Raw genomic sequence first — 25,805 nt, 5'->3', positions numbered from 1 at the left:
ACAATTCTCAGTCATTAAATGGGATTATTAAAACGTTCACTTTCACACATTATGAACAATTTTATTGACTTAAAAAGACATATCCATCTCTTTTACAAAGGAGTTAAGAGAGCACTGATTTATAGCATATAAAAAAATAAGTATTTTAACAGACAGTTTGCAGACTAACAAAAAGAACGTTTTACATATGTACAATAGCCAAGAAATGTTATACAAGCCAATATACAGACTTTAAACTAGCTAACTAATTTACAAAATAAACCAGTGTAACATCAAATATACAAATCTCATTTTATGAAGCATTGTAGTTCCTATGTAGTTTTTCCTTTTCCAGTCTTGTCTAAATCGCACACAAAACAATTGCATAGTGATAACTAAGCTCAAACTGAGGGATCCCTTGAAGTTATCCACCTCACTGGATGTGACAATAGTGTTAAAAACCTTTGAAATGCTTTAGAGATTGTTAAACATATGTTGCTGTTGAGGTGGGGAATATGGTGAAGCAAGAGTAGGTTTTCACAACTAAAACAATCAAAAACCATAAATTGACTACTCAAACTTCACTGATTACTTTCAAAACAAACAATAATAACAAAAGGGAGGAAGAAAGAAAGTGGATACACTATATGCTTAATTTATTCCTAAATTCCTTATGCTATTTATATAGGTTGACTATTACCTAAAACAAGAAACCTTTCTACGTCCCAATATGCATATATTAGAACCTTTTGAAAGGCACTCAACATATGTATACAAGCTAGCTTTTCTGTAACAAGAAAATAGACTGTTTGAAGGGAATTTAACATCTATTATTGCTTTAACAAGTATTCATGTGATGCGTTTAATAGACAGTGGTTTGTTTCAGCGAGATGCAAAGACAATAACATTTGTGTAATCTCATTAGCAGACACTCACAGATGAAACGGCTTTACTGTTAAAAGTCACTGGGCAAATTCAATTATTCCTAAAAAGGTCACCTGGAAAACCAACCATAACCATCCCACAAAATCCCCAGTGCAAACGATTACAATCAGCTTGACCTTCATGGTGCTACGAGAGGAAACAATCCAATGTTAAAAGATTAAGTAAAAACTATTTATTTTAAATTTTTAATGAACTTCAATGGGGAAAAAAAACAAATGCTCCAATATGGAGGTTAGGATGAGTTAACAGCTTTTCACATCTATTGCCACAAAGAGTGGACACACAATCGCTAGCAAAATCGGAGAATACAGAGAATCTTGCTGGTCAAGTAGGTTGAGTATTGAAATCAACAACAAAAACCCCCCAAAAAAGTCAAATCAACAAAATGTCTTTGGATATACCAGAGGCACAACAGGTGGTACCCATGGCAGCAGGACTTGCACAGGAAACAAGAAATAAATACATTTAAAAAAACAATTTTGTACACAAGTTAAACGTGAGCAGCAGCAAACCTGAATCATTGACTGGTAGATCCTATTTGTGGTCTATTAACATCTTGCTCATTTGAATCCGGTTTAAGATCCGAAGAGCCAGTCACCTTATTTACAACAACATCTTGGGGCTTTAACCCTAGAGGAACCAGTTTAGGCATAGGCCGCCATGCCACATTGGTCCCTTCATTGGCAGATTGACCCGAAGTAGCTTCACATGCAGCCTTCATGTGCAACAGAGGTGGCGGAGTAGGAGCATCACCTTTAACATTGCACGTTGGGGCATTCGGACTTTCAACGTTTGTTGATGGTGCAACTCCAGATTCGGATGATACCGAAGGTGAATCTGACCCAAAGATGACTTTGACCAAGTCATCCACTTTGGGTGGGATATCAATTTCATCTTTAGAGTCTGGAGACATCAGATCTTCATCTAGAGTAAGGAACAAGGGACTGAGAGCACGTTCATCATCCCGCTCTACATCTGCCTGCTTGTCAGAACATGGTTGTACCTCGTCTGGCACGACAATTCTCTGATCTTCGTCTTCATTATTCAGCTGCTGGCTAAGAAGAACAAGTTCGTCAAGCAAAGACATCAGATTTTCATCCTCAGGGTCGCTGCGGTCATCCTGACCCTTCTTCTCCAGTCCTTCTTGGTTGGATGAAGTAACAGATGCACTGATCTCATCTTCTCCTTCAGGCTGTTTTGGGAAATCCTTGGGTTGAGGCTCATCAACAACTGCCCTTTCCTCCAAATTAGATATTTTAACATCAGAGGTATTCTGCTGATTCTCCACTGGTGCAGGGACAGATTTTGGCTGTGCCTGGGCAACAGATGCATCTTCCACAACTTTCTGTGGTATTACCAGATTCTCCACCGGTGAAACCAGAGAAATAACATTGGTGATGTTTGGAAGGTTGGCAGAATCCACTGAAAATGATGCATTGTAAAATAAATTATCCATATGAATTTCACTGAACAATGTAGAAAAATTTGATTCATTATATATGACAACATCAGCCGAGGAAACTCACCTTGAGTATTAATATTAACAGGACTGTTTGTAATTTTGATTAACTGAGGCTGCAATACTGGAAGAGAATTTTCCACTCTAAGCGGATGAGATATTGTAGGAACTATGGACACAGATGCTACACCTAGTTAAAAAAAGAATACAAAAACACAAATGCGTGTTATCTAATCACTTACTTTCTTTGTGACATTTTGAAGCATCAATTGACCTGTTTAGAGACAAACCTGGGGTAGATGATTGCTGTGTCCCTACTGAGGTGATGCCAATTGGTTGAAGTGGGTTGTTTATGGTTATGATTTGATTGCATTGAACCATGGTATTCATCAGAGGAAATAATTGAGGTATACACACTGGGAAAAAACAACAACAGACATCAAAGAGTGTGAACCTCAAAAAATCAATTTCAACCAAGTCAAATCAACATGGCACAAGTACTGTATTGTAAGTGTTTTCTTGGACTAACCATTAGTTAAAAGAGGCTCTTTGACTGGAGATCCTTGCATCACCTGGGATGAAGCACGGGACAGAATGTTTGGCCGCATTCTCTCACGAGGTACTGGGAAATGTTTTACAGGACTTAGGACAGAGACTGGTTTCTTTTGTGGACTGGAGTTAAAGGATGGCTGAGTAGGTTTAGACATACTGCCTTTCTCTTTATCCTGAGTTTTAATGGTGTTTTTGCTACTATCAAGGTCTGTAAGTTTTGAGGTTGGAGTGGATTTCAAAACACTTTTTGTCTCTTCCAGGCTTTTTTGTTTTTTAATACTCAAGTCTATCGGTTTGGAAGGAGAAAAGGTGGGTTTTGGAACATCTTTTACTTTGTTCTGGAATGCCAAACCTTTCTGTTTACTATTAAGATCAACCAATTTAGGTTTGGGTTTAGGTTTGGGTTTAGATTTAGACGTTGCCTGGTTAAGCTGGGACTTTATCTCTTTTGCATTAGTTTGTGCTTCCAGGGCTTTTTGTTTAGCAATAATTTCATTAAGCTTCTGGCTGATGGACTCTGTACTCTTGTCTGTAGACAAAAAGAGATACAACCTTTGTTAGCAAACCAGATGTTCATACATTCAAATGATATAATTTTATATCAGAATATATCAATGAAATATCCCCACAACTCCTTGTAAATCCTATAAGCATGTGCCTATGAATAAACAGAAACAAATAGTCTAACAAAAATAGATGAATCCCACACATCGCAATACCTTGCAAATCATATTTCAATGCAACGTTTAGGTCATGCGACCATCAGGATGGTAGCATGACCGAAATGTTGCATTAAAAATGATCTGCAAGTGTGCAAGATTAATATATTTATACAAAATATGTTGCTGATCTTTAATAACAGCTTGGATATTATAAAAAATTATTCCATAGTCTGAAGGACAGCCTTACCACACAATAGTGAAAGCGTCTGTAGGTAACACTCCCTCTTAATTCGCAGCTTCTCTCTTCTTTTTACTAAGTGGTCCTCCTGCTTAACTAGAGACTCAATCTCTTTATGACCCTTGAAATAAGTAAGAAAACATGTCAAAACATTAAAACAATATTTTCTGTGAAACTACAAGCATAAACTGTAGCAAAACCAACAACAAACCTTGGTGAGGATGCTCAACCTGGAAGCTACACGATTCTTTGAGGGCATTCCTAGTGTTTCCTGAAGTGTAAGAAATAACTCTTTGAGTGTGTGGCGCCTCTTTCTCTCCAGCCTCACTCTCTGCACAAAGAAGTTACATAACACAATTTAATACAAAAACTATGTTACACATACATGTTACAAAATACATAGAAAGGGTTGGGTTTATTTGAAAAAATAAAATAAAAATGTACACATGGAATGGAGAGAATAGAACCTACCCTGACCTTAACTTCCAAGCTTTCATCATGAATGTGCTTCTGGTTACTGCAAGAGCAAAATGTTTTTAAAAGACAAGTAATTTTGTAGATTTTTCACAGGAACTGGTCAATTTTCTTAGGCAAAGCATCCATTTCCAAATGCTTTCATAGTGTAAATGCAGATCAGGTCAAATACCAAAACAAAACATCAAAATAATGCAAACTACAGTTCCACATAATCAAACATCTATCAGGTATTCGTTACCTATGATGTTGATTCCGTCTAATTGCAGATGCCCTCAATTTCGCGATACTGTTTTCCTCTGCAGACTCAACGGTCTCAATATCAACCACCACCTCTGCAAAATCTTTCACCTCAGAGTCCAAACCATCCATATCCTCCATCCTCTCCCCTTTATCAGAACCCTGAAAAACAGCAAAAATATCTAGCCTGAACAAGCAATATAACAGTTCAATGAGCTACAGAAATTCAGTTACAAAAGGTGAAAATAATCAATTATATGACGCTCTTACACTAAAACTACATGTATCTTCTCGGTCATCATCACTGTACAGGTCAGAGTCATCAGTTAATTCTGTTACATCTGAATCAATCTCTTCCTCTTCGGGATCTGGTGTTTTGTCAAAATCTGTTTCCTTCACATTGGGATTATCTCTGTTATCAGCTTCAGCCAAACTCAAATGTTTCAGCTCTCCATGCTCATTATGTGAAGGGGCTGAATCATCTCCAGAAAATTGCCTGGATTTTGGATCGGTGGCAGCAGAAGATAAACTCTCTGATACATTTCCTGCTATTCGTTTAGAAACATCACAGCTATTTTGTTTAACAGGATCCAGCTCAGACTGCTTATGGACCTGACCGATTGGCCCCTCTGTTGAAAGTGAGCTAACAGAAACGGTGGTCTCAGACTTAGTGGAGTCTTTGTTCAGTAGTGTTGAACTTCCAAATTTTAATGTAAAGTCACTCTGTGAGAGGATAGGAGAGGAAGCTGGATTGGTAATTCCAGTGTCTTGGACCGGATTTGGTGAGAGAATTCTTAATGTGCAAGTGCCAGATTGTCCCAGAAAACCTGGGACAACTTTAAGGGTAGACGGAAGGCTGCTCAATGAGACTGACTTGGATGCAGTGAGTGTAACTGTCTTGCTACTCATAGACGAAGATGTAGAGACTGGTACAGTGACAGTAGGCTTTGACTGCATTTGAGTCGTTGGGTTGGAAGATGTGACTATGGTGGCACTGCCACCCTGAGGCTTATTCAGATTGATTGTAGCCGGTGCGTGCAAACGGATAAAGGTTGCTGTGGGAAAAACAGAGGCATAATTAATATGTCTTTTGGGATAAGCACACATTTGTTTTGCCATTTCCCCCAAACAAGTTTATCAACTCTTCACCAAATTTGAGTAAAATAATCAATAAGACCATGCTGTACAAAAATGACCACATGGATTTTAATATTCAACATTGGTTGTCAGCAAAACACTAGCAAAATGAAACTAGGACTTTAAATGCTTTTTCGAAAACTTGAAAATTATGTGACCATTCCTTAAGTTTACATTTTTTACCTCAATGGAAGGGTTACATTTTTAATTCAATGGAATTTAATTTCTACCCTTTGTACTAAAAATGATACAAAGTAATAATGTAGATTACACTAATTTCTCAAAGTCAGTCATAATTCTTGTCTGTGACGCTGCGATTTTTATCCACTGGGGTGCTTATAAAATATAGTTTTAAGCTGTTAAGTGCTAATAGCCTACTTATTTAATTATACTTAAATATCTATATTTATTGGTTTACATGAACCATTTAAAATGGTATTCCTGAACCACTTACGTTGGCCTTGAGATAGGAGATTAGGTTTGATGGCTTTAATTTGACTTAGAGGTACCAGCTGCATGAGTTGGCCATTAGGATTACGGTACAATGTGTTTCCATCAGCCGTCTTCACCACCTGAAGCAGCATCTTTTGGCCTGGGGTCTGTGGGGGACGAATCTGTGTGACAGGCTTTGTAATCCGAGGACCACTATTGGGGAGGCCTGTATTACAGGACATAACTTTGATCAAAACAGTCTTTTTCCCAGGAGTGGTTGATCCAGGTGAAGAGACAGTAGTTGATGGCGTTGGACCAGACCCACCTGAAAATATGGAAAAGATTCATTATGGCAACTTAAACATTCAACTCAGTGGCATGGTGAAATAATTCAAGGACAGTGTGAAGCATATAAAGTCAGTAGACCCAAAGCACCACAATAGCCCATAATTAAAGGGTTAGTTCACCCAAAAATGGAAATTCTGTTATTAATTACTCACCCTCATGTCATTCCAAACCCGTAAGACCTTCGTTCATCTTCGGAACACATATTAAGATATTTTTGATGAAATCCGATGACTCAGGGGGGGCTACATTGACAGCTATTTAATTAACACTTTGAAGGTAAGAAAGACACCCAAAAAGGTAGGAAAGATATCATTAAAATAGCCCATGTGACTACAGGGGTTCAACTTAATTTTATGAAGCGACAAGAATACTTTTTGTGCGCTAAAAAAACAAAATATCGACTTTATTCAGTCATTTCTTCTCTTCTGTATCAGTCTCAATGGAGCCTCCCCTGAGCCATCGGATTTCATCAAACATGTCTTAATTTGTGGTCCGAAAACGAACGAAGGTCTTACGGGTTTGGAAAGACAAGGGTGAGTAATTAATGACAATTTTCATTTTGGGGTGAACTAACCCTTTAAGGAGAATAATGATGGTGACCGATTGTGTTCACAATAGCAAACTGCAATTAAAATCACTATGTAGTATAAGGAGCATTCACACTGACATTGATTAAATGCCTGTATTCCTATTGGCAGTTGGCACATTATGTCACTGTGCATTTACATCAAGTTGAACAATGCTCACCATAGCTGCATCACAAATTGTCTCTGATGCTTATATGGCCACAAATTGCCAGTTTTTTTTAAATGTGTGACATGATCTGATTGCTTCGTTTTAAACTAGGGCTGGTCCGAATACCATTTTTTGAGCTTCGAAGCTTCAGAAGACGTAATGAACATTGAATATTCAAAGCTTCGGAGAGAGAGTGCTGAACATTCTTCTCTCTAATAAAGGCAGGAATCTCTGTGTCTGTCTGTCCGTTTGCATTTTGATTATTTCGAGAACCGTTCATCCAATCGACCTCACAAGGGAGTGCAGTGTCGCATTGGTGCAATATAGATGGACACGCGAGACGCAACACATTCAGAATTAATAAACTTTTAGTAAACTACAGAACAGCACGAGCGGGAAGCGGCACACCTCACGCAGACAGGGCTTATGCTCTGAGAACGGACACTGCACTAGTGATATAAAACGCACACACACAGGTCTGTTAACTTAAGCAATACTTTTAAGGTAGTCTAATATTTTTCTGACTAACAAATTACTGACACAGTAAAGGGTAGATTTAAATAAAGAAAAACTACATTTAAATAAAGAAAAACTAAATTTAAATAAAGAAAAAACTAAATTTAAATAAAGAAAAGTGAAATTTAAATAAAGAAAAATGAAATTAAGTTAAATTAAAAACGAGATTAATTTAGATTGATAATAACGGGTAAAAAGGCTAATACATTTTGTTTCTATTATTCTATTTTCCACAATAGAATAATAGAAACGCAGCTTAACCCAAAACACAAGCTCAGGCATGCACTTCTGTCCATACAAACTCCGCTGTTCTGCGCTCTAGCCAGAGAACACTCCCGTTGCTGGAACACTTAGGCGTCGGTTCCATTTCTAGCATGCACACGTTTTCCGCGTGGCTTGTCTCACGCGTGTCTCACGCAGGCAGTGTGCAAACTCCCAACCTGTTAACATGGGAGCCGAAATAAAAACGGACACGCCATGCAGCTGAGATGCTCAGGCCACGCAGCTAGTGTGTCGCCGGCCTTATTCAAGCGCGAATGAGAACCGTTTCACGGGGGATCCCAGGTGTGCAAAAAAAAAATAAAAAAAATAATATGAATATTCGAATGTCACATTTTCAAATCGGATACCAACCCACCGAACGAATATTCAAATATTCGGGTCCAGCCCTATTTTAAACATTAGATTTATTCAGGCTGTGTTTAACAATTACCATAAATTGTACAATGCTGAATCCAGAGAAGCCAAAACATATTCATAATTTTCCTTCACCACTGTAAACACAGTGTCACGCATTTTTACATCTCAGTCTGCAAAAGGACAGATCTAACATTAAGATATACTGCGTAATGTGAAAATCAATGATGGTGAAGCTCGGCGCTAAATTAAGCTCATGGAAGATTATTCAACCTACAATAACAGCCAGAGTCACAAATGATGATAACAGAAGATAATGGGAAGGGTACACAAAGCAGGAAGATGAAAGTAACCCGGCGTCTTTCTTTGAAGCAACAGCAAGCTTTAAATCACAAGAACAGACCCATATTAAGGCCAAGTATGTTAAATTCTCCCAGTAGATGCATGGCCAAAGGGTTTGTTGGAGAGGGAAGCACAGACACAAAATGGCAAACCAAGGAAGCCAGGCTTACCCAGAGGCAGGCTGGGTGATTTAGGGAAGATGGTGATGGTAGGGGCTTGGACTTTTGATACAGTGGGAAAATTGGTGCTACCTGCAGAGTCTGAAGGCTCAGACACCTGGGTTATCAAGTCTGCATTAAGAGGAGAAAGAGCCACCTCAGGAGCACCAGCCTCTCTGCCAATCATCAAGGTTGAAGGGATGACAATTTTTGGAGCAGAAGGCTGTAAGTGTGAGGTGCTAGTGTTGTTTTGAGAGTTGATGTGGTTGACCACAAACTGGGTGAAGACCTTTCCCACAGGGGGCTTGGTCACTGTGCAAAAAACAAATTAAGGAGCAGGTTAAGTCTGCCACTTATGCACATATTTACATGCAGTACAGCTGCACAGATGTAACAGTGTTATACACTGCTTAGTAATATACTGGACGTCCACTATATTGGTCAATACACTTGAGAGGTCTGGAGGTGAACGCTGTAAACCTTTACATGACTTACCTACAGATTTGATGATGGGTGTGTTTGTAGAAGTAGATGTGCTGGTAACTGTGGTTACTGTGGCACCAGTAGAAACTGGAATGGATGGGATAGAGGCCTTTGTAATGGTTGATTTTGTTGGACATATTCTCCCTGTGATGTAAGCTGCCAGTCTGTTGGCAGGATGCAAAGCTCCCATCTGCCCCAGCTCTAACTTGGCTTGTGGGTATGGCTTTCCATTGACCTGCGAAAACAAATGATCGCAAGTTTTAAAGGACTGGTCCTACTCCATTAAAAAAATAATCATACCTTTAAATATAAAGACGTCTTAGACAGGCAGTACTTTAACTACTCTTAAAGTCAACAAAAATTATGTTGCCAACCCATTTTAGTTCTGTACTGTTTAAGGGAAAAAATTGTAAGATAAGACTTCATTCATTGGGAATTGATTGAATTGTGAAAAGTGAGCATTTCATGCAGCCCAGGTGATGTCAGATAAAAAGAAAAGTAATTTCAGGTGGTGTAATGTAATACATTTTGATGAAAACATTGGAATTACATTCACTGATGAATTGTGCACAAGAAGACCAGGAACATAAATTAAGCAAACAGGACACATTTTCATGTTATGTTGACTTCAGGTTAGTTTATGATATTTTGTACTACTAAATCCATCTAAATGGTTTTGCCAGGTAATTGCACGCATACCATTATTCGGCCTGGGGCATCGGGTGCTTTTTTCTCAGCCTTGAGCAAGCCTGCAGGGCAACACCTGGAGAGGAAGGGCAGACCTTTCACCTTACTCTTCTCTACATGCTTTTTCAGCTCAGCTTCATTTTGCGTAACCTTCTCATCTTCTTTCTTCTCCACAGGTCGAGAGATGGTGACTTTATATGTTTCGACGGAACCATCATCTGTCTCTTGTAGAGTCTTGGAAACTGGCTCAATAAAGTACTTTCCAATCCAGAAAGGATGCTTCAAACGATCCTGAGCCATGTGCTCACACACTATGCGCATAATGTAATTTCTGATGTCTGTACTTGTCCAACTGCATTCGGATATGATCTCAAGGCGTTTTGCAGGGCCAGACAAATTAAGAGGTACAAGCTCACCCTCCTCAATATCTATGAGCAAAAGGGGAAAAAAGAGGGGTTTCAATTTAAGGACCAGCTTTGTAAAACATTTTAAAGTCCTTTGAACTTGACAATATGTTGTTTGGCAATAAACTATGATTACACCAACTATTAAAGCGTTAGTTCACCCATAAACAAAAATTCTGTCATTAAATACTCTATTACTTTTATGATGTCTTTACTACCTTTCTGGGGCTTGAAAGTGGAGGTTGCGTAGGCTGTCAATAGAGGGACAGAAAGCTAGATTTCATTAAAAAGATCTTCATTTGTGTTCCGAAGATGAATGAATGTCTTACGGATTTGGAACGACATGAGAGTGAGTAATGACAGAATTTAAATTTTTGTGTGAACTAACTCATAATAACTAATGATCAGTAAACTAACTAATAATCAGTAAAGGAAAACGGACCTTGATTAGAGACCTGCAATATGTGGTGCTGGTCAACCTGCCAAAAGTACAAGAGTGTACAGTGTAAATTTGTGTAAATTTGTCTTAACCAAAAAATATGCCATCCTTCATGTAAGAATCTCACCGTTTTTTGTTTAGCATGACACCTGGAGTCAAATGGTCGCGAACGAGCACATGTCAGTGAGCTATCCATATTGTCCTTAATCATATTCAAATTTTTCTCTTCCACCTGTATACAGTAAGGAAATATTTAAGATATCCAAGTGTACACATCGATGAAATTATGAAACTACACGACACGTGACAAGTATTTGATAACAGGAAAAAAATTGCACATGAAATTATAAACCCATTAAAAGCATGTTTAATTAACTGTGATCAGTTATGATTGCAATGTATTTTAAATCTTTGAGTCTCACCGTTTTTTGTTTTAAAGGACTGAAAAAGCTTTCCAGGTCATGTTGAAGCTCTTGAGACAAGAGTGCTGGAGATGGAGCTCTTGGAGGAGGAGGAGAGAAAAGAACCTCTGAATCAGAACCTTCTCTTTTTCGAACCCATAATGTACTCACACGTTTGGCCGGTTCAGGAGCTGTCTCCGGATCAGTCAGAACTGCAGGAGATGGTCAAGGTAAATTTCATTTGCATAACTTTTCTCAGTACAAATTGTTTCAAAGCAGCTTTTCAAGCAATACAACCTAATTGGAAAGATACATGAATATTACGATAAAATAACAAGTGGTAAAATGTTAGTTATAACAATGGTACAGCTATTGCAATAAATATCCATTGAGTAAACTGACCATAAGTTTTTCTCTTTTTGTTTTTCTTCTTCCATTTAGCCTTGTTCTCCTCTGACACTCCTTGAGGTTCAGGCTCATCTGCTGTACTTTCTTCCTGTTTGGGGGTCTTCAGTGCAACAACTTTGCGTCGCAGGCAGCTACAGCCCAACATGCACTGTGGTTTTCCACAGTGATGATGTCGCCTCAAGTGCACCAGACTGGCACACACGCAGCCAAGCCTACAGAATACATTGAGGCAGGGTGGTGCACGTCGTCTTATAATTCTGATGGCATCAGGGTTTCCTTTTGATACCCCCTTAAAACCAAGAAAAAGAGATAAGAAAGAGCATAAGGTGTCTTGGAGAACATGATCCCATAGCTCAATTCTGTTGTTAATGACTACAAAACCCAATATCTGTCCTAAGAAATTATACACTAAGAAGATCCTCATTTTGACTTATACCTCAGAGGTGACAAGAGTGGCCAGTGCGATGGCTGCCCTTTCTTCTGTAATATAGGTACGATGTCTGCCTTCCCACACTGCTCCATCTTCCACATCCATCAGCTTCACCAGAGTCTTAGGCAAACCTACACTACGTCCACCTGTGCAACTCGATTGTGTGGAGCCAGAAACTTCAACCATGGGACTCTTATTAGGGGCTACAATTGCAGCAGTCTTTTCAGGACTCAAACCTTTGGATTCCTTCTTATTTTTAAATTTTTTGCTCTGTTGTGGCTTTTTCAAGCACAGCGCAGGTTTGTTCACACTAAAGACTGTTTTTATTTGCTTTCCTGCACATGACTTTAAAGGTTTTTTGGATTTTAATTTCTCTTTGGACTTGATCGTTGGCTTGACTTTATTCAGTGTTGTGGATAAGGAAGCAGGTACTTGTTTCTTAAGTACACTATCCAGGGTACGAACGTAGCTAGTGCTCTTTGTGGGCAGCTGGTATGCCACAGACGTAGTATCAGTCTGTGATAAGTTAGCAGCTCGTTCGTCGATCAGTTTGCCCTCACTAGCCAGATACTCATCCAACATGTCACTACAAAATGCAGAGAGGTTCTTCTGCCCTGCATCTGTGCTTGACACGCCTGCAAATAAAATGTAATGCAAAATCATTATTTTAGCAGCAGTATCATACCAACATTTCAAATGAGTTAATATCAGAGTATATTCTTGTAACAGAGTATAAGAGTATATTCTTGTAATAAATCACTGATAAAATAGCATACCTTCAGTAATAGATCCTGATCCAGCAAACTTATCTCTCCAACCTTTAATTTTAGTAAAGTCAGTGGTTTTTCCTGTCCTTGAAACAAACTGGACTGCAAAGGGGAAAAATGCATTAATGACAATGAAAATTCCTAAATAATGATTTAGGTTATCTATATGCTTATTGTTTGTTGTTATTATTATTATTATTATTATTAAGATATGTTACCTTGAGATGATGCTGAACTTCCTTCAGGTGAGAGAACAGGTGGGGGAATGGGTAATTGCACACCCAGATATTGCAGGTCAATTTCAAGGTTTATGTCAAGCAGATTCAACTTTAATCCCACTACGAAGAAAAACAAAATTAAACATTATTGTAATGTTGTACACTGTATTGTTATACAATTTTGAGATTCAGAGAATTCCAAAATCTAGAACCTTCTTGCAGCACTGGATGAATGACCTGTCTGTGCTTCATGAGTTTCAGATCACATAAAAGGGTTTTCTCTAGCACCGCAATCTTTTCCTGCATATTTTCATCACTGCCACCTGTTTAAATAATAATTAAAAAAAAAAAAAAAAAACTGTAGGTGATTTCAAAGTGGTTCTTTAGCATCAACCACAGTGAGGTGTTCAATTCTTACCGTCTGGATACTCTGTGGTTTTTTGTGCCATCTCCGTTTTGGCATCATCTCCAAGGTGAACCTCAAGAGCTTTCTATTTCAGGATTAAGGTGTTCAGAATGTCACATAGATGTGTTGTAGTAAATATATGGATAGTATACTGTAGATGTTACATACACCAGGTCAATTAAAAAGTTTAAAACATTTTAAAGTAGTAAAGCAAAGCAAATACAGCTAAAGTAGTCCTTTAATTAAAATGAGCTGTAATCCAAATATTCTAAAGCCAATCAAAAATCTTTGTAAGAGCAGAAACTTTAACAAAAAAACAAAAAATTCAAATTCAGCATATATAGAAGACACATTCACTCAGGTTTGATGTCAAGAACAACCATTTACAAAAAACAGGAGGAAATTACTTATTTGACATCAAGGTTGGTGCGATCATCATATGGATGTTTTAAAATAAGGGTGAGTAGAAACTACATTTTCATTTTTGTGTGGTCATTTCCATTAAAGTTTCCTTTCTATGTTCTAAAGTTACCAGACAAGTTAATTGTTACCTTTGACATGAAGGAGACAAACAACTGGCCGTCGACATCCTCCAGGCTGGGCTGCATTGGAACAGTTACAGGTTTTTCAAACACCTCACCATCTTCACGGAACTTCAATTTTCCGATTTTTTTCGGTTTTGCCTTGGACTTCTTGAAAGTGCCTCCATGAGAGGATTGTTTAATTGGTTCAGGAACAATGTGATCAGAAACACTGGTCTCATAACTAACAGCTGACTGCAAGTCATTAAGAAGCCCTGGCCTATCAGAGCATTGACTTTGAGAGAACAAGTCAATTGTTCCTCTGAGATGTTCTGGCCCATCGGGGACACTTGGTGACAATGATTCTCTAGAAGTTACATCCAGTGGTCTTTCTGGAAAAAAATCATTGATCTTTCTGGCAGGCACAGGCTTGTCATTGAATAGACCTAATGGAAAAAGGTCAGGAGAGGAAAAAGCTGTGCAATTCAATAATCTTTCTGGAAATGAATCAAGGGTCTTTCGAGGAGGTACTGGTCTTTCATAGAATAGACTTGGTGGAAATGGGTCAGGAGAAGAAGGAGCTGGGCTGGGCAAGGAGAAGGCTGGGGAAGATGGGTCATCTAATGGCAAGGAAAGGGATTCTTCATGTGTGAACAGAGAGTGTGGAGGGATTTCTTCAGAAAAAAGCTCAGGACAAGAGCCCTTGGAACTGTCTAGAAGACAATCGGAAATAGATGCACTCTCAGCAACATCAGGCAATGAGGCAAGTTCCTGATAAGGACCATCGTTGTCTGTACAAGATGGCACACCAAAATCTGATGTAGTGACAGAGGGGACAATTGGTGTGACATCAAAGTCATTGTTAACTTCAGGTGTGATAGGTAAACAAGTGTCATGAACAGTGTCACATGTAAAGAGAGTTGAAATGTCTGACTGAGACCTGAGTGTGTTGTCAAGATCTGGCATAGAAACAGCATCAGCATTATGGAACACACTAGATATTGTGTCAGATTCAGATTTGGAGGAAGTAGTAGTGTTGGGGGCACGTAATGAATCACTGCCAACTGGGAAATGTGAAAATCCATCAGATAATTGCATTTCTGCTGGTACGGGGGATGCAGTTGCTGATGAAGATGATAATGCAGTGGACAGAGATGTAATGTTGATTGCATCTCTTGTTGATGTAACTTTTTGAGACATTGAGGTATGTACTGGATGTGAATCTAAGATAGTGGTAACACAAGGGATGGAAGACAAAGCAGATGATCTTTCAGGGGTTAAGAAAGGTTCACATGACTTTTCAGAGTCTAAGGATGAGCTGGGTGTGTCAGATTTTGGTGTAATATGTCTTGTCTTAGACTTTCTCTGTTTAAGGAACTGAGCAAGGAGTGGTAGGGGTACACGTTCTGGCCGCTTATGTGGTAAGGTTTTCTTCATGTTTGCTTTAGACTTAGCCTCAGTGTCCAGAGATGAAAGGGTCTCCATCCCCTTTTCATTTGTGTAGGGTACATTTTGGTCACTGGATAATGTAATCTTGTCAGCTTTGTGTTCATCTATTTCTGTTTTAGTCTCATCTGTCTTTAATAACTCTGTTTTTGAGGATGTGTCTGTGCTTTCACATCTGTGAATGTCACCTACCAGAGTTTCATCATTACTAACAAGTTGTAATATATTTTCTGTTTTGGATGATATGTCCATCAGCTCCTTTTGATCACTTGTGCAAGTTGTTTGCAAGGCCACACCATTTTTCTTGATATTCTCAAGTGATAACCTTTTGACTTTCACGTGAGCACCTTTAATGAAGTCTGAAAATGCCGATGATGATGGGCGCTTCTTACTACTGTCAGAGAAAGGATAAGAAAATAAGACAGAAAAAAAAAAAGTTTATATTTGTCAAAATTGGCAAATATGTACAATATCTGAAAATATTTGTATATGCAGCCTAGGGCCTAAAACACACTATACAATTGTGTAAGCAAACACTTTGAGCTACAGCACACAACAGGAAAATGCGTTGGTCATGCGTTCGCACAGTTGCATAGAGTATGTTGCATTGAGTTTTTAAATCTAATTCAAACTAAAATAACATTTTGCTTCCATTTGACAAATTTATTAACTCTACTTACCAGAAACCTTGAACATTTGTTTCTACAATAGGTGCATCACCATTAACAACTTTCTTTTCTCCATTTGTAGGGCTGGGACCGTCCTGGTCCTTATTGACCTTTACAGCAGCATTTCTCTTCATAAACAGAGTTTTCAAATTGTTCAAGGTTGTCATCTCCCTGCTTAGCTTGAGTTCACTCCCAGTTTCCTCAGTGGACATTCCATTCTTTACCTTAGATGAACGGGCGTTGACTGCATCCTCCCTGAAACCTTTGGCAAATGGGTTGTAGTCAATTTTGAGCTGGGTGATGCGAAGGTTTTGATAAGCTGTGACTGCAAAGAACTCGGTCTGAGAAAAGCTTAGAGTTATAACGTTGGGATTGTCAACTTGAATGTCTTCAGTGGCTTTATCTGCAGGTATGACATGAAGTCGAGGAAGGTATCGGTGCATTGAGTGCAAAATAATATGGTCCTCTTGGTCCAAGTTGTTGCAAAGTTTCAGTCTGTAAAATGAAACGGGGTACTGCATCCAGTGTAGGCCAGTAGCAGGGGATTCTGGGTGTACAAACAAACGTGAAACATGAGGCTCAGCCTTCCCATTGGTTTCCCATCCTTTTCCACTCCATTTGTACCTGTGGTTATCAACTGGAACAATATCCATTGCCAGCATGTAACTCTGGAAAGGTTCCATTCCAGAGAGACGAAATCGACAATAGGGGAACATTCTACGACCTTGTTTGGTCAGAATCATCTCAGTCTGACACCTATAGAACTCATTCCACATACTGTTGTTGTCCAGTGTAACTGTGATGCCCTTACATCTAGCATCTGCTGCCAAATGTTCTGACTGTGAGCTGTTGTTGGTGTCTGCAAATGTAGATGATGATGGAGGAATGCCTGTTACAGCAGAGCCAATTGAAGAATTCACCATTTTATTTGCCTCACTAATTGCCATCAGACTGTTCTTGTCTTTCCCAGTATCACCAGACTGCAACTGTTTGAGGACAACAAAGATGGAAGGTGGAGTGGTTGTGGGAGGTGCCAGTGTTGGGGCAGTCATGCCCTCTTCATGTAGCACCATTGCACCCTGCTCCTTTGTATCTGCCATGGGAGTTAAGAATTCATCTGGATAGCTTCTGACCCTCTCATCTCAGGGTATTTCAGGTCTACATCCTTTAAAAAACGAGACATACACGACATGACATGGTCAAAGCATGTTTGACAGCTAGAAACTGTAAAGATTAACATTCAAGCATATTATAAACAGTTTTTATTACTCACTAGATTAGTCAACTACTAGTAAGTTGCATCCCTTCTTGGCCTGTATGCATAAAATTAACAACAATTTAATTCCATAAATGCATTACCTTGTCTGTTTTCAAATGGTTTACACCTTGCTATGTAGTAAATATATTTTGTAGAGTATGGTGTGTAGTGTATGGTGCTTTGTGGACTACATCACAAGTGGTTATCCATCACAGGCCTCTACATGGCCGCGGGAACTAGGGGTGCTGCAGCACCCCCTGACGACAGCGGTTTCACTACATTGGAATTTAAGATGACAACTTTTGAATAACTTTTTGTATTTCAACCTGTTTTTAAGAACACCTTCAACCTTTAAAATTACTCTAAAGATTATTTCGTTTTTATATGTTGTCAAATAGGGTTTTATGACTAATATATCATAAGGCAATAAGCCGATCTCGCATGGAGTGAGTGACGTGACAGGTTGAGGACCAGCATCTCAGAACTGATTTGCATTAGGGGCTGTTCACACAGAATGTCAACCATTCCACTCTGCTATACTTTTCCATTGTTTTTCAGAGTTCCGCTCAATTTCATTTCGCTTCTGTACTCAGTCTGAGACAGCGTAATAGCTTTCCGTTTTCCTCCGGCCTGAAAACAGCCGGCCAATCAACGAACAGAGGGTGGGCTGAGAGCCGTGACGACGTAGACACTGATTGTACCGTGGATGCGTAGATTTACTTCACATAATCTGCAAAAGTCGTTCACAGCCATGTTCACTCCGGTATTTCGCTCGATGGTTTTGTTTTCGCATCATACATGTGTTTACAGTTGAAGTTAGATGCGGCTGAGCATGCGCAAAACACACCATAACCAAACGTTATGTGATTGGCTTACGGGTAACCAATGATTTTAAACTTCAGACAAGCGCCCCCACCGCGAGAAAGAAAACGCTTTTCAATTATGCCATGCCAGACTCTTTCTACAAAGCAAAGCGAAGTAGCAGAGTTTGGTATTACCAGGCTAGTGTGAACGCACTACTCGTGTTTAACTGTTGTGCTTGCGTCTCGCGCATGAAACAGCATTCTCAAAACGCAGCACTCAAGTTAAAATAAGTTCAACTAAAACGAGCCTCGAGACCTTGCGTTTTCCCCCGTTCCACTGCCCGTGTTTGGTGTCTTGCATCTTCGCTTTGAAAGATTATGCTTTCTGTGTGAACCGGCACTCCTGAGTGAGTAGCCTATCATAAGGTAATATGCAGATTTGTGTGCTGTGCTTTTTAAAATGTATCATGAGTTCTGAGCGTTCACACAACTCGGTACTCATTCATTTATGTTCATCTTTTTGTTTGGGCTGTTTAATATTAGGATTTTGTTTTAAAAAAACTCTACCATAGCACCTCCCGCAATATCAAGCCCCGCCCCCAGCACCCCCCTGATAAAATATGTTCCCGCGGCTATGGGCCTCTAAGCCAGGGTTCATCAATCTCGGTCCTCGGTCGCTGTCCCTGCAGAGTTTAGCTCCAACCAGCTCCAACACACCTGTTTGAAAGTTTCTAGTATGCCTATTGAGACCTTGATTAGCTGGTTCAGGTGTGTTTAATTGGGGTTGGAGCTAAACTCTGCAGGACAGCGGCCCTCCAGGACCGAGATTGGTGAACCCTGCTCTAAGCATTGCATTAGCCAAGGTAGCCTAATACTTGTGAGGACATCTATGCAAGTCTTAGACAAAGTACATCCTGAATATATATGGATAAGGGGTATTCAACTCTGCTCCTGGAAGGCCACCTAGCAACACAGTTTAGTCCTAACAAACTCTTCAAAGGCTTGATGAAATTATATGCAGGTTAAGGAGTGGAACTTTGCATGAAGATGGCCATTTATGAACAGTGTTGAGTACCTGTCCTAAACAGTCTACCTCCACCCTCTGGGTCTGTAGAGGACAAACGGTAATTGAAAAGCCTTGGTGTTTAGTTAAATTTAAGTAAAAAATTAACTGTAAACATATGGAGGTACATGCAGCATTGACTGAGGATCTGTTGCCTAAATAAGGGGAATTGATACAAGAAAGTGTCATGGTACCTTGAACTTAAGTTACACATGGCAACAAGAGAGTGAGTTGTTTTATCCAATCACAAGTGGCCAGGACTAAATACAGGTGGAAACAGGGTCTAAAACAGGGTCTTTTGTCATTGGATCACTGAAAATATAGCCTACGCAAGTAGTCAAAAACACAAGAAACCACATTGCATTTGTAGCATCCAAACAGCATCGCATCTCAAGGGCTCTGACTTAACCAATGTCATGACCACTACCCACCCCAAAATTGACTAGTTAATCCAACAACGGTAGACACTGTAAAGAAAAAAAAATGCCACTGTCATCAAATGCTAGGGCTAAAGGGTTAGGGTCCACAAAAACAACAAAAAATGTTGGTGATGTCACGTCGCAAAGAAAGACTGCGAACATACGCAATCTAGAACCGAACACAATGTAATACGCATGTTCGTACCGTCACTGTTTTCACAGATTTTGCGTTTTTGTAGTTTACACGGAGACAATAATGGTATTCATTTTGAAAAACTTGCACTTTGAAACACGTTCTCAAAAGTTTGCGTTTTCTGGCCCCCAAAACGCTGTTGTTGTGTAAATGAATGACTAAAACACATGAAGTTTTCAGTTTGTAGATAAAAAATAAAAAACTTTTGTGTAAACTGCCCCAAAGTTCTGTGGTCTCTGTTAATTAATGTACACTGAATAGAAGAGAGGGGGTAAAATGATGTATGCATATAAACAGGGAAACCTCTATGGAAACAATCATTAATCTTATTTGTTTTTTTGGATTATTTAAAAAGCCTAGGCTACATATAGAAAAAACACATAATTGCCCTTTCTAATTTCAGGTTGCACAGTTGCACCAGGTTTTTCATAGACAACCTGCAAACTCATTGATGCCACATGGTTTATTCTTGAAGAAGAGAATAAACCTTCATATGTAACTTGTCTATAGAGATTAAACTCACTGTTTCGGACTGTTACCTCAACTGAGCATTCTATCTGCAATACCGGTGTATCCTTTGTCCTACCTGTGACATGACACAACCTGGCTCTTCTGATACAGAATATTTTAATCAAGAAATTAAAGTATTAACCAGGACATTGATCATTTGACACCCTAAATGACAGTTAATTACCTAACAAACATTTGAAAACAGTGACAAACAGAATTATTTTTACACCAAAAAAAAAAAAAAATGATGGAGGGCTTCTGGGAAAATTCTGACAGAATTGCTAAATTGCTTTCCAAATGAATTAAAATTCCAAACACTATCTCAAAAAACACATGATGCAGTACTCACTTAATGAATTCCCTGCAAATAGAGACTGAGCAAATTCATATAATTTATTTAATGTTCAGGCCTATAATATAGTGGAAGCATGTCAAGCAGTTAATTTGCTTAAAATGACGTTTCAATAAAATTATTTGGTAATTAATAATAAAAACACAACTGCTAGCTTTTATACAATCAATAAGGCTTTGAGGCTGTGCTGTATTGTGAATATAGGCTAGTCACTCTGCTGTATGCCCTTTATCTGTGACTATAACAATTTAGCACAAACTCTCATATTTTATTGTTAAAATATGTCCTTGTTACAACCCATTGTCTTTGTGCTGTGTAATGACACTCACTACCAGTTTAGAATAAGCTCGCCAAATTGTGGTTAATGCTACGTTACCTCAAAAGTCAAAGATGTGCTAGAAATTGATTTGTTTACCCAAAGCTGGCACACAGCAATCATTTAATGAACATGATTTCTTCTTTCTAATCATCAGGGGCAACTCACATCATGTACTACATAGTACCAAATATAAAGTGTTAAAAGGTGCGTTCACGCAATGTTGTAATTGCCGCAATTACGAGATTTCAACTTATAAAAAGTGTTCAAATGCTTGTACAGCTCATACAGCCTGTAAGATGGGAATTTTTTGAGTGCTCCTACCTGTACCATGTGACCGCTTTACCACCTGACCGCATCAGATTAATTTAGCCATTGATAGTGTTGCCAAAGAAATGCATAATTCCCAGGCTGCGTTTAACTCCACTTTTATACATACACTTCTCCAAGCACTTCCCCTTGAGGGAATCCCCACCGCCATTCAACTTCATCAAGTGGGCGAGGGAAGTTTAATTGGACAGACCCTCTACCCATCGATTTTGACAGAGGGAGCGAGACAACTCAATAAACTTCAGGCAGATTCATAAACCACAAAGAGCCGTGACTGTGACTTCACAGGAGATCGCTCTTAATTTACCCTACATAACTCGTGTTTGATTTTTTATTTATTTTGACATTTAATCGCATAATACATGGAGCTACCTTAAGCTGACTACTATGGTTTGTTGTATTGTTATTGTAGTATGTGTAAATTTGTATATTTTCTCCAACAGCCCAAGCATACATACAGGCCTACAGAATGTTGCATAAAACAAATTCATAAGAAAAACATTTTATATAATAAATCCGCTCCATTGCGGATCCATCAAGGACTTATGGTGTTCCATTTAAACACTGCAAGCGTTCTGCCAGTAGTGGGCACTCATGCACTGCAAGCAATGACATACATTTGAGTGAACAAGATGGAGGGAAGTTAGCGAGGGAAGGGCATAGAAAATTGGACTTAAAGGGATACTTCACCTCTGGAAAGATGAATGTGTATAAATGGGTCATTTATGTAGAAGAAATGTGAAATTATTTTCACATTTTCTAGAAATTATTCTAGACTGAGAAAAGCCAGAAAATGTATTTTTGGCTTATGTGGATGAAAGACAACAACTCCCAGAATGCACTTGCTTCGCTGCTCTACGAGGCCACTCCCAAGCCACGCCTACCGGTAAGAGCGCGCAGTTAAACAACAAGACTAGGCTACTAGTGAGTCTCCGTGACGAGTCTGCCTGGGATTTCTAGATCGCCCAAAATGTCCGGGATTCGGCTTTTGCGTTCTACAGTCGCCATTCATTATGTTTACTGTGGCGAGCAGGACGAGACTGAGGGCCGTGGGAGAACTGCGCGAGGCCGGTGGCGTGATTAACCTACTGATGAGCGACACCTGTGAGACGCACCTGTCTCGTATCTCTCACGGAGGACCGGGAATTTTCTTAGCAATGTTAAAACGCACATCAACCAATCACTTGTTTAGCGTTCATGTAAACATTCAGATTCACCAATCGGAATGAATTCAGTTAGATTGAAACAAAAGGTGTGTAAACAATGAATGGCGACTGCAGAAAGCAAAAGCCGAATCCCGGACATTTTGGACGAACTCGACGGCCGGACATGTCCGGGAAAAATAGGATGGTAACCCCTACTACTCAGCTTTCTCCACAGAACAAGAGCCTGCTAGCTTAGCTTACAAAAAAAGATGGCTGACACTATTGGCGCTTTTCCACTGCATGGTACGGTACGGCTCGGTTCGGTACGGCTCACTTATGCCGCATTTCCACTGCATGGTACGGTACGGTACGGCTCGCTTCGGCTCGCTTTAAATGGTACCACCTCTGTTGAGGTTCCAAGCGTACCGTACCGATACTAAAATGTGACGTGAAAACACTGCAGATCACTGATTGGTCAGACAGAATCATCACTACCAGCGTCATTGTATTTAAGACACGAGACACTAAACCCGCTAGATTTAAATAGCCAGTAGACAACAGACACTGTAGCGCCTGTTTTAAAAGTATTTGCTTTAAAAAAAAAAAAGAGTATAAACTTCAAAAAAGAAATGGCTGAATCGTGGTCAGTGGACGAGGTGCAGACGTTCCTCTCGTTGGTTGCCGAGGAGTGGATGGGGAAACACGGATGAAAAATTCGCATTTAATATGATGATGTCATGGCAGTAGAGACGGCAACTATAACGATCAGTCCCACCCACTTTGAAGCGGTACTAACTGCAGTGGAAAAGCAACCGAGCTAAAGCGAACCGAACTGTGCCGTACCGAGTCGAGTCGTACCACGCAGTGGAAAAGCGAAGCGAGCCGAACCGTTCCGTGCCGAGTCGAACCGTACCGAGCCGAACCGAGCCGTACCATGCAGTGGAAAAGCGCCATATGTGTACATTCTGTGAGTGAGATCCCACCCTCTATGGGCGGGATGAAAACATGCGGGACAGCCTCTACTACTGGCTGTAGTCTTTAGCCTCTGGCCAAAAAATCCTCCGATGACGCAAAATGACGATTTTTGTGTCATCGGAGGATTTTTTCCAGACAAAAAATACATAAATCTCTCGTCTCAGGGGGATATGAGGGTGGAAAGCACGGTAATTCGAAAATACTACAGGTTTTCTACTAATACAAAGCTTAATGCTAAATCCTGAAGTATCCCTTTAAACACCACCCCAGTCCAAGGACATGAACAGCGCCAAATAGAACGTCACGTGTCGTCATCTCAAGACTATGGTATGTATGACATGGTGTAACCATAGCAAAAACTTTCCTTGTCATGTGATCTCATCTCGTGAGGCAATACAATCTATGCAACTTAAAACAACTTTTAGTAGGCTACTTTAATGACTCAAATATTAATTCCATGTAAGCATTATTTAAACATTTTAGAACTGTATTGTGCACCTTCCAAGGTGGGTGTGTCACACATTCCATTTATATGCATACTTGAAAAAGCAAGCAAATACACAGTTTCATCTCTCGAGTGGACAGTATATTTTAAGATTTGCTGTATTATTAATAACATATGGGTACCTTTTTATATAAATAGTATTAAAATAATAATTAAAAAAGTTATTATGTATGGAATATATGGAAGCACTAGAATGATATGGCGGGTTTCGAAATAATACCTCATACTTAAAGACTAGTGTGACTGCTGCATAACCTTCTAAAACGTATTAAAATAACTCAATTTATGTACAAAACGACGCAATTAAGACACCAAAAAGGTTTTATTTATAATTTAGTTGTTTATGTGACGTCACAACCTTATTGTTGTGCATAAAATCAAATATAATAAAAAATATGCATGTCAACGCCATAACATCACTTTAGCCACATGCTTTTGAAAAAAACATGTCCCATTTTAATACACATCTATGATAATAATAAAAACTTGAAGAATAGCGTCAAACGCATTTGTAACGCAACGTGCGCATGATTACCGAAAAGGCGCACGTTACTATAACAACATTACTAGACTGCCTATTTTACCTAATTCACAGGTGAGCAAACGTGGCAACCACCGGCGTGCATAAATGTTATTTGTCCATTCAAAGTCAAGAAAATGAGTTTCAGTCACCTTTTGTGAAACAGGCGTCGAGATATATTCGTCGATGGCGCATGTCTCTAATAGGCCCGAGATCTAAAAGTTGGCGCGGATAGCGCGTGCACGTCGAAACATCTCGAATGGCGGGCGAAGCGCGCTGAGACTGAGAGATGGTCAGCTCTGGCCACGAAGTAACAACGAAAAACACCCTTGTTCAGCGAACTTTTTCAATTACTTTAACAGACACAGCTGCATCCGGATTAGACTGTTACCTTTTGTCAATATGTAATGCATATTGTGCATACTCTCTCTCCTGTCTTCGTTAATGTTGGTTTTTTTCCTCTCTCCCTCTCACATTATTACACTGTGCGTCTCACCCTCCGAGGTTTACGTGCGTGCGGTGACGTCAGCACGTCGCCGTTCAAAACATTGCACGCGCTCGTGTGACTACCGTGCGCAGGCGCTGCTCTGACTGATGAGAATCGTTGGTTGTATCGCGCATGCGTTTACTTAACGCCTTTGTTTACGTCATGGCTGCCTCGACTCGCACTGCGTCGGTTTTTATTCGAATGACGAAAATCGTAGATAAAAAAAGAGTCGTTGCGTAATATGTTTTATTTTACCTCTGATTTGGAACAGCGCGGCACAGATGCATCATATATTCATCTTAAGAATCATACACGCGGATTTTGAGACAAAGGGAGTTTTGTCCATGGTGATGCCAAACCCTTTGTTTTCAGTGCTCTGCCGTCAAAAGCTTTATTTATTACAATGCTCCATTGAACATGCTCTCCACTCGTTTGTCTGACGTTACTTGTTTTCGTTATCAGAGGACAGCCTGGACAGGCAATTGTATAATGGCTCAAGGGGTTTAAAAAAGCCCAAAAACGAGGCATGTGTTACATGTCCTGTCTATTTCCTTTCTGTCTCTGTCTTCTGGCTGTTTATGTACAGTACATTTTAGGATTTTGCTGACCTGGAGCGAACACTAGTATTTGGTGCATTGCAGCAGGAAAAGGTGACAGCTGCACAGACTATCTCAATAAAAAATAAACATTCATTGCTAATTAAATTTCACTAGTACTAATATGAAAAGTAAGTGTCTAGATAAACTGCCATTTAATTCAGTTGGCTCTTAGCTGATTAAAACATTTTTCAGTAGTTCT

The 25,805-nt window shown here is 39.5% G+C and overlaps 1 protein-coding gene across 8 annotated transcripts; it reads right to left on the bottom strand.

Moving 5' to 3' along the window:
- Window positions 1–19: 19 nt before the first annotated feature.
- mgaa (MAX dimerization protein MGA a) lies at window positions 20–25,041 on the bottom strand. Of its 8 annotated transcripts, none has more exons than XM_084097142.1 (26): window positions 24,673–25,041; window positions 17,405–17,444; window positions 16,144–17,296; window positions 14,048–15,857; window positions 13,509–13,581; window positions 13,303–13,413; window positions 13,091–13,210; window positions 12,882–12,974; window positions 12,112–12,740; window positions 11,670–11,964; window positions 11,289–11,479; window positions 10,994–11,098; window positions 10,870–10,906; window positions 10,036–10,451; window positions 9,349–9,571; window positions 8,866–9,165; window positions 6,141–6,443; window positions 4,820–5,604; window positions 4,551–4,711; window positions 4,307–4,352; window positions 4,047–4,166; window positions 3,845–3,956; window positions 2,913–3,464; window positions 2,674–2,799; window positions 2,451–2,573; window positions 20–2,346 (listed from the first exon to the last, which is right to left on the bottom strand). In XM_084097142.1, the coding sequence occupies exons 3-26, from the start codon at window positions 17,229–17,231 to the stop codon at window positions 1,442–1,444; spliced, it is 8,724 nt and encodes a 2,907-aa protein (XP_083953268.1). In that variant the 5' UTR covers window positions 17,232–17,296; window positions 17,405–17,444; window positions 24,673–25,041; the 3' UTR covers window positions 20–1,441. The 8 variants fall into 8 exon arrangements, with proteins under 8 accessions (XP_083953268.1, XP_083953267.1, XP_083953266.1 ...); XM_084097141.1 differs by having other exon boundaries at window positions 24,912–25,041; XM_084097140.1 differs by lacking the exon at window positions 17,405–17,444.
- Window positions 25,042–25,805: the final 764 nt, after the last annotated feature.

The sequence above is a fragment of the Abramis brama genome (genome assembly GCF_963993115.1).
Source record: "Abramis brama genome assembly, chromosome: 21".
Lineage (NCBI taxonomy): Eukaryota > Metazoa > Chordata > Actinopteri > Cypriniformes > Leuciscidae > Abramis > Abramis brama.
The sequence above is the reverse complement of the archived record's forward strand: the minus strand, read 5'-3'. Positions and strand labels throughout refer to the sequence as shown.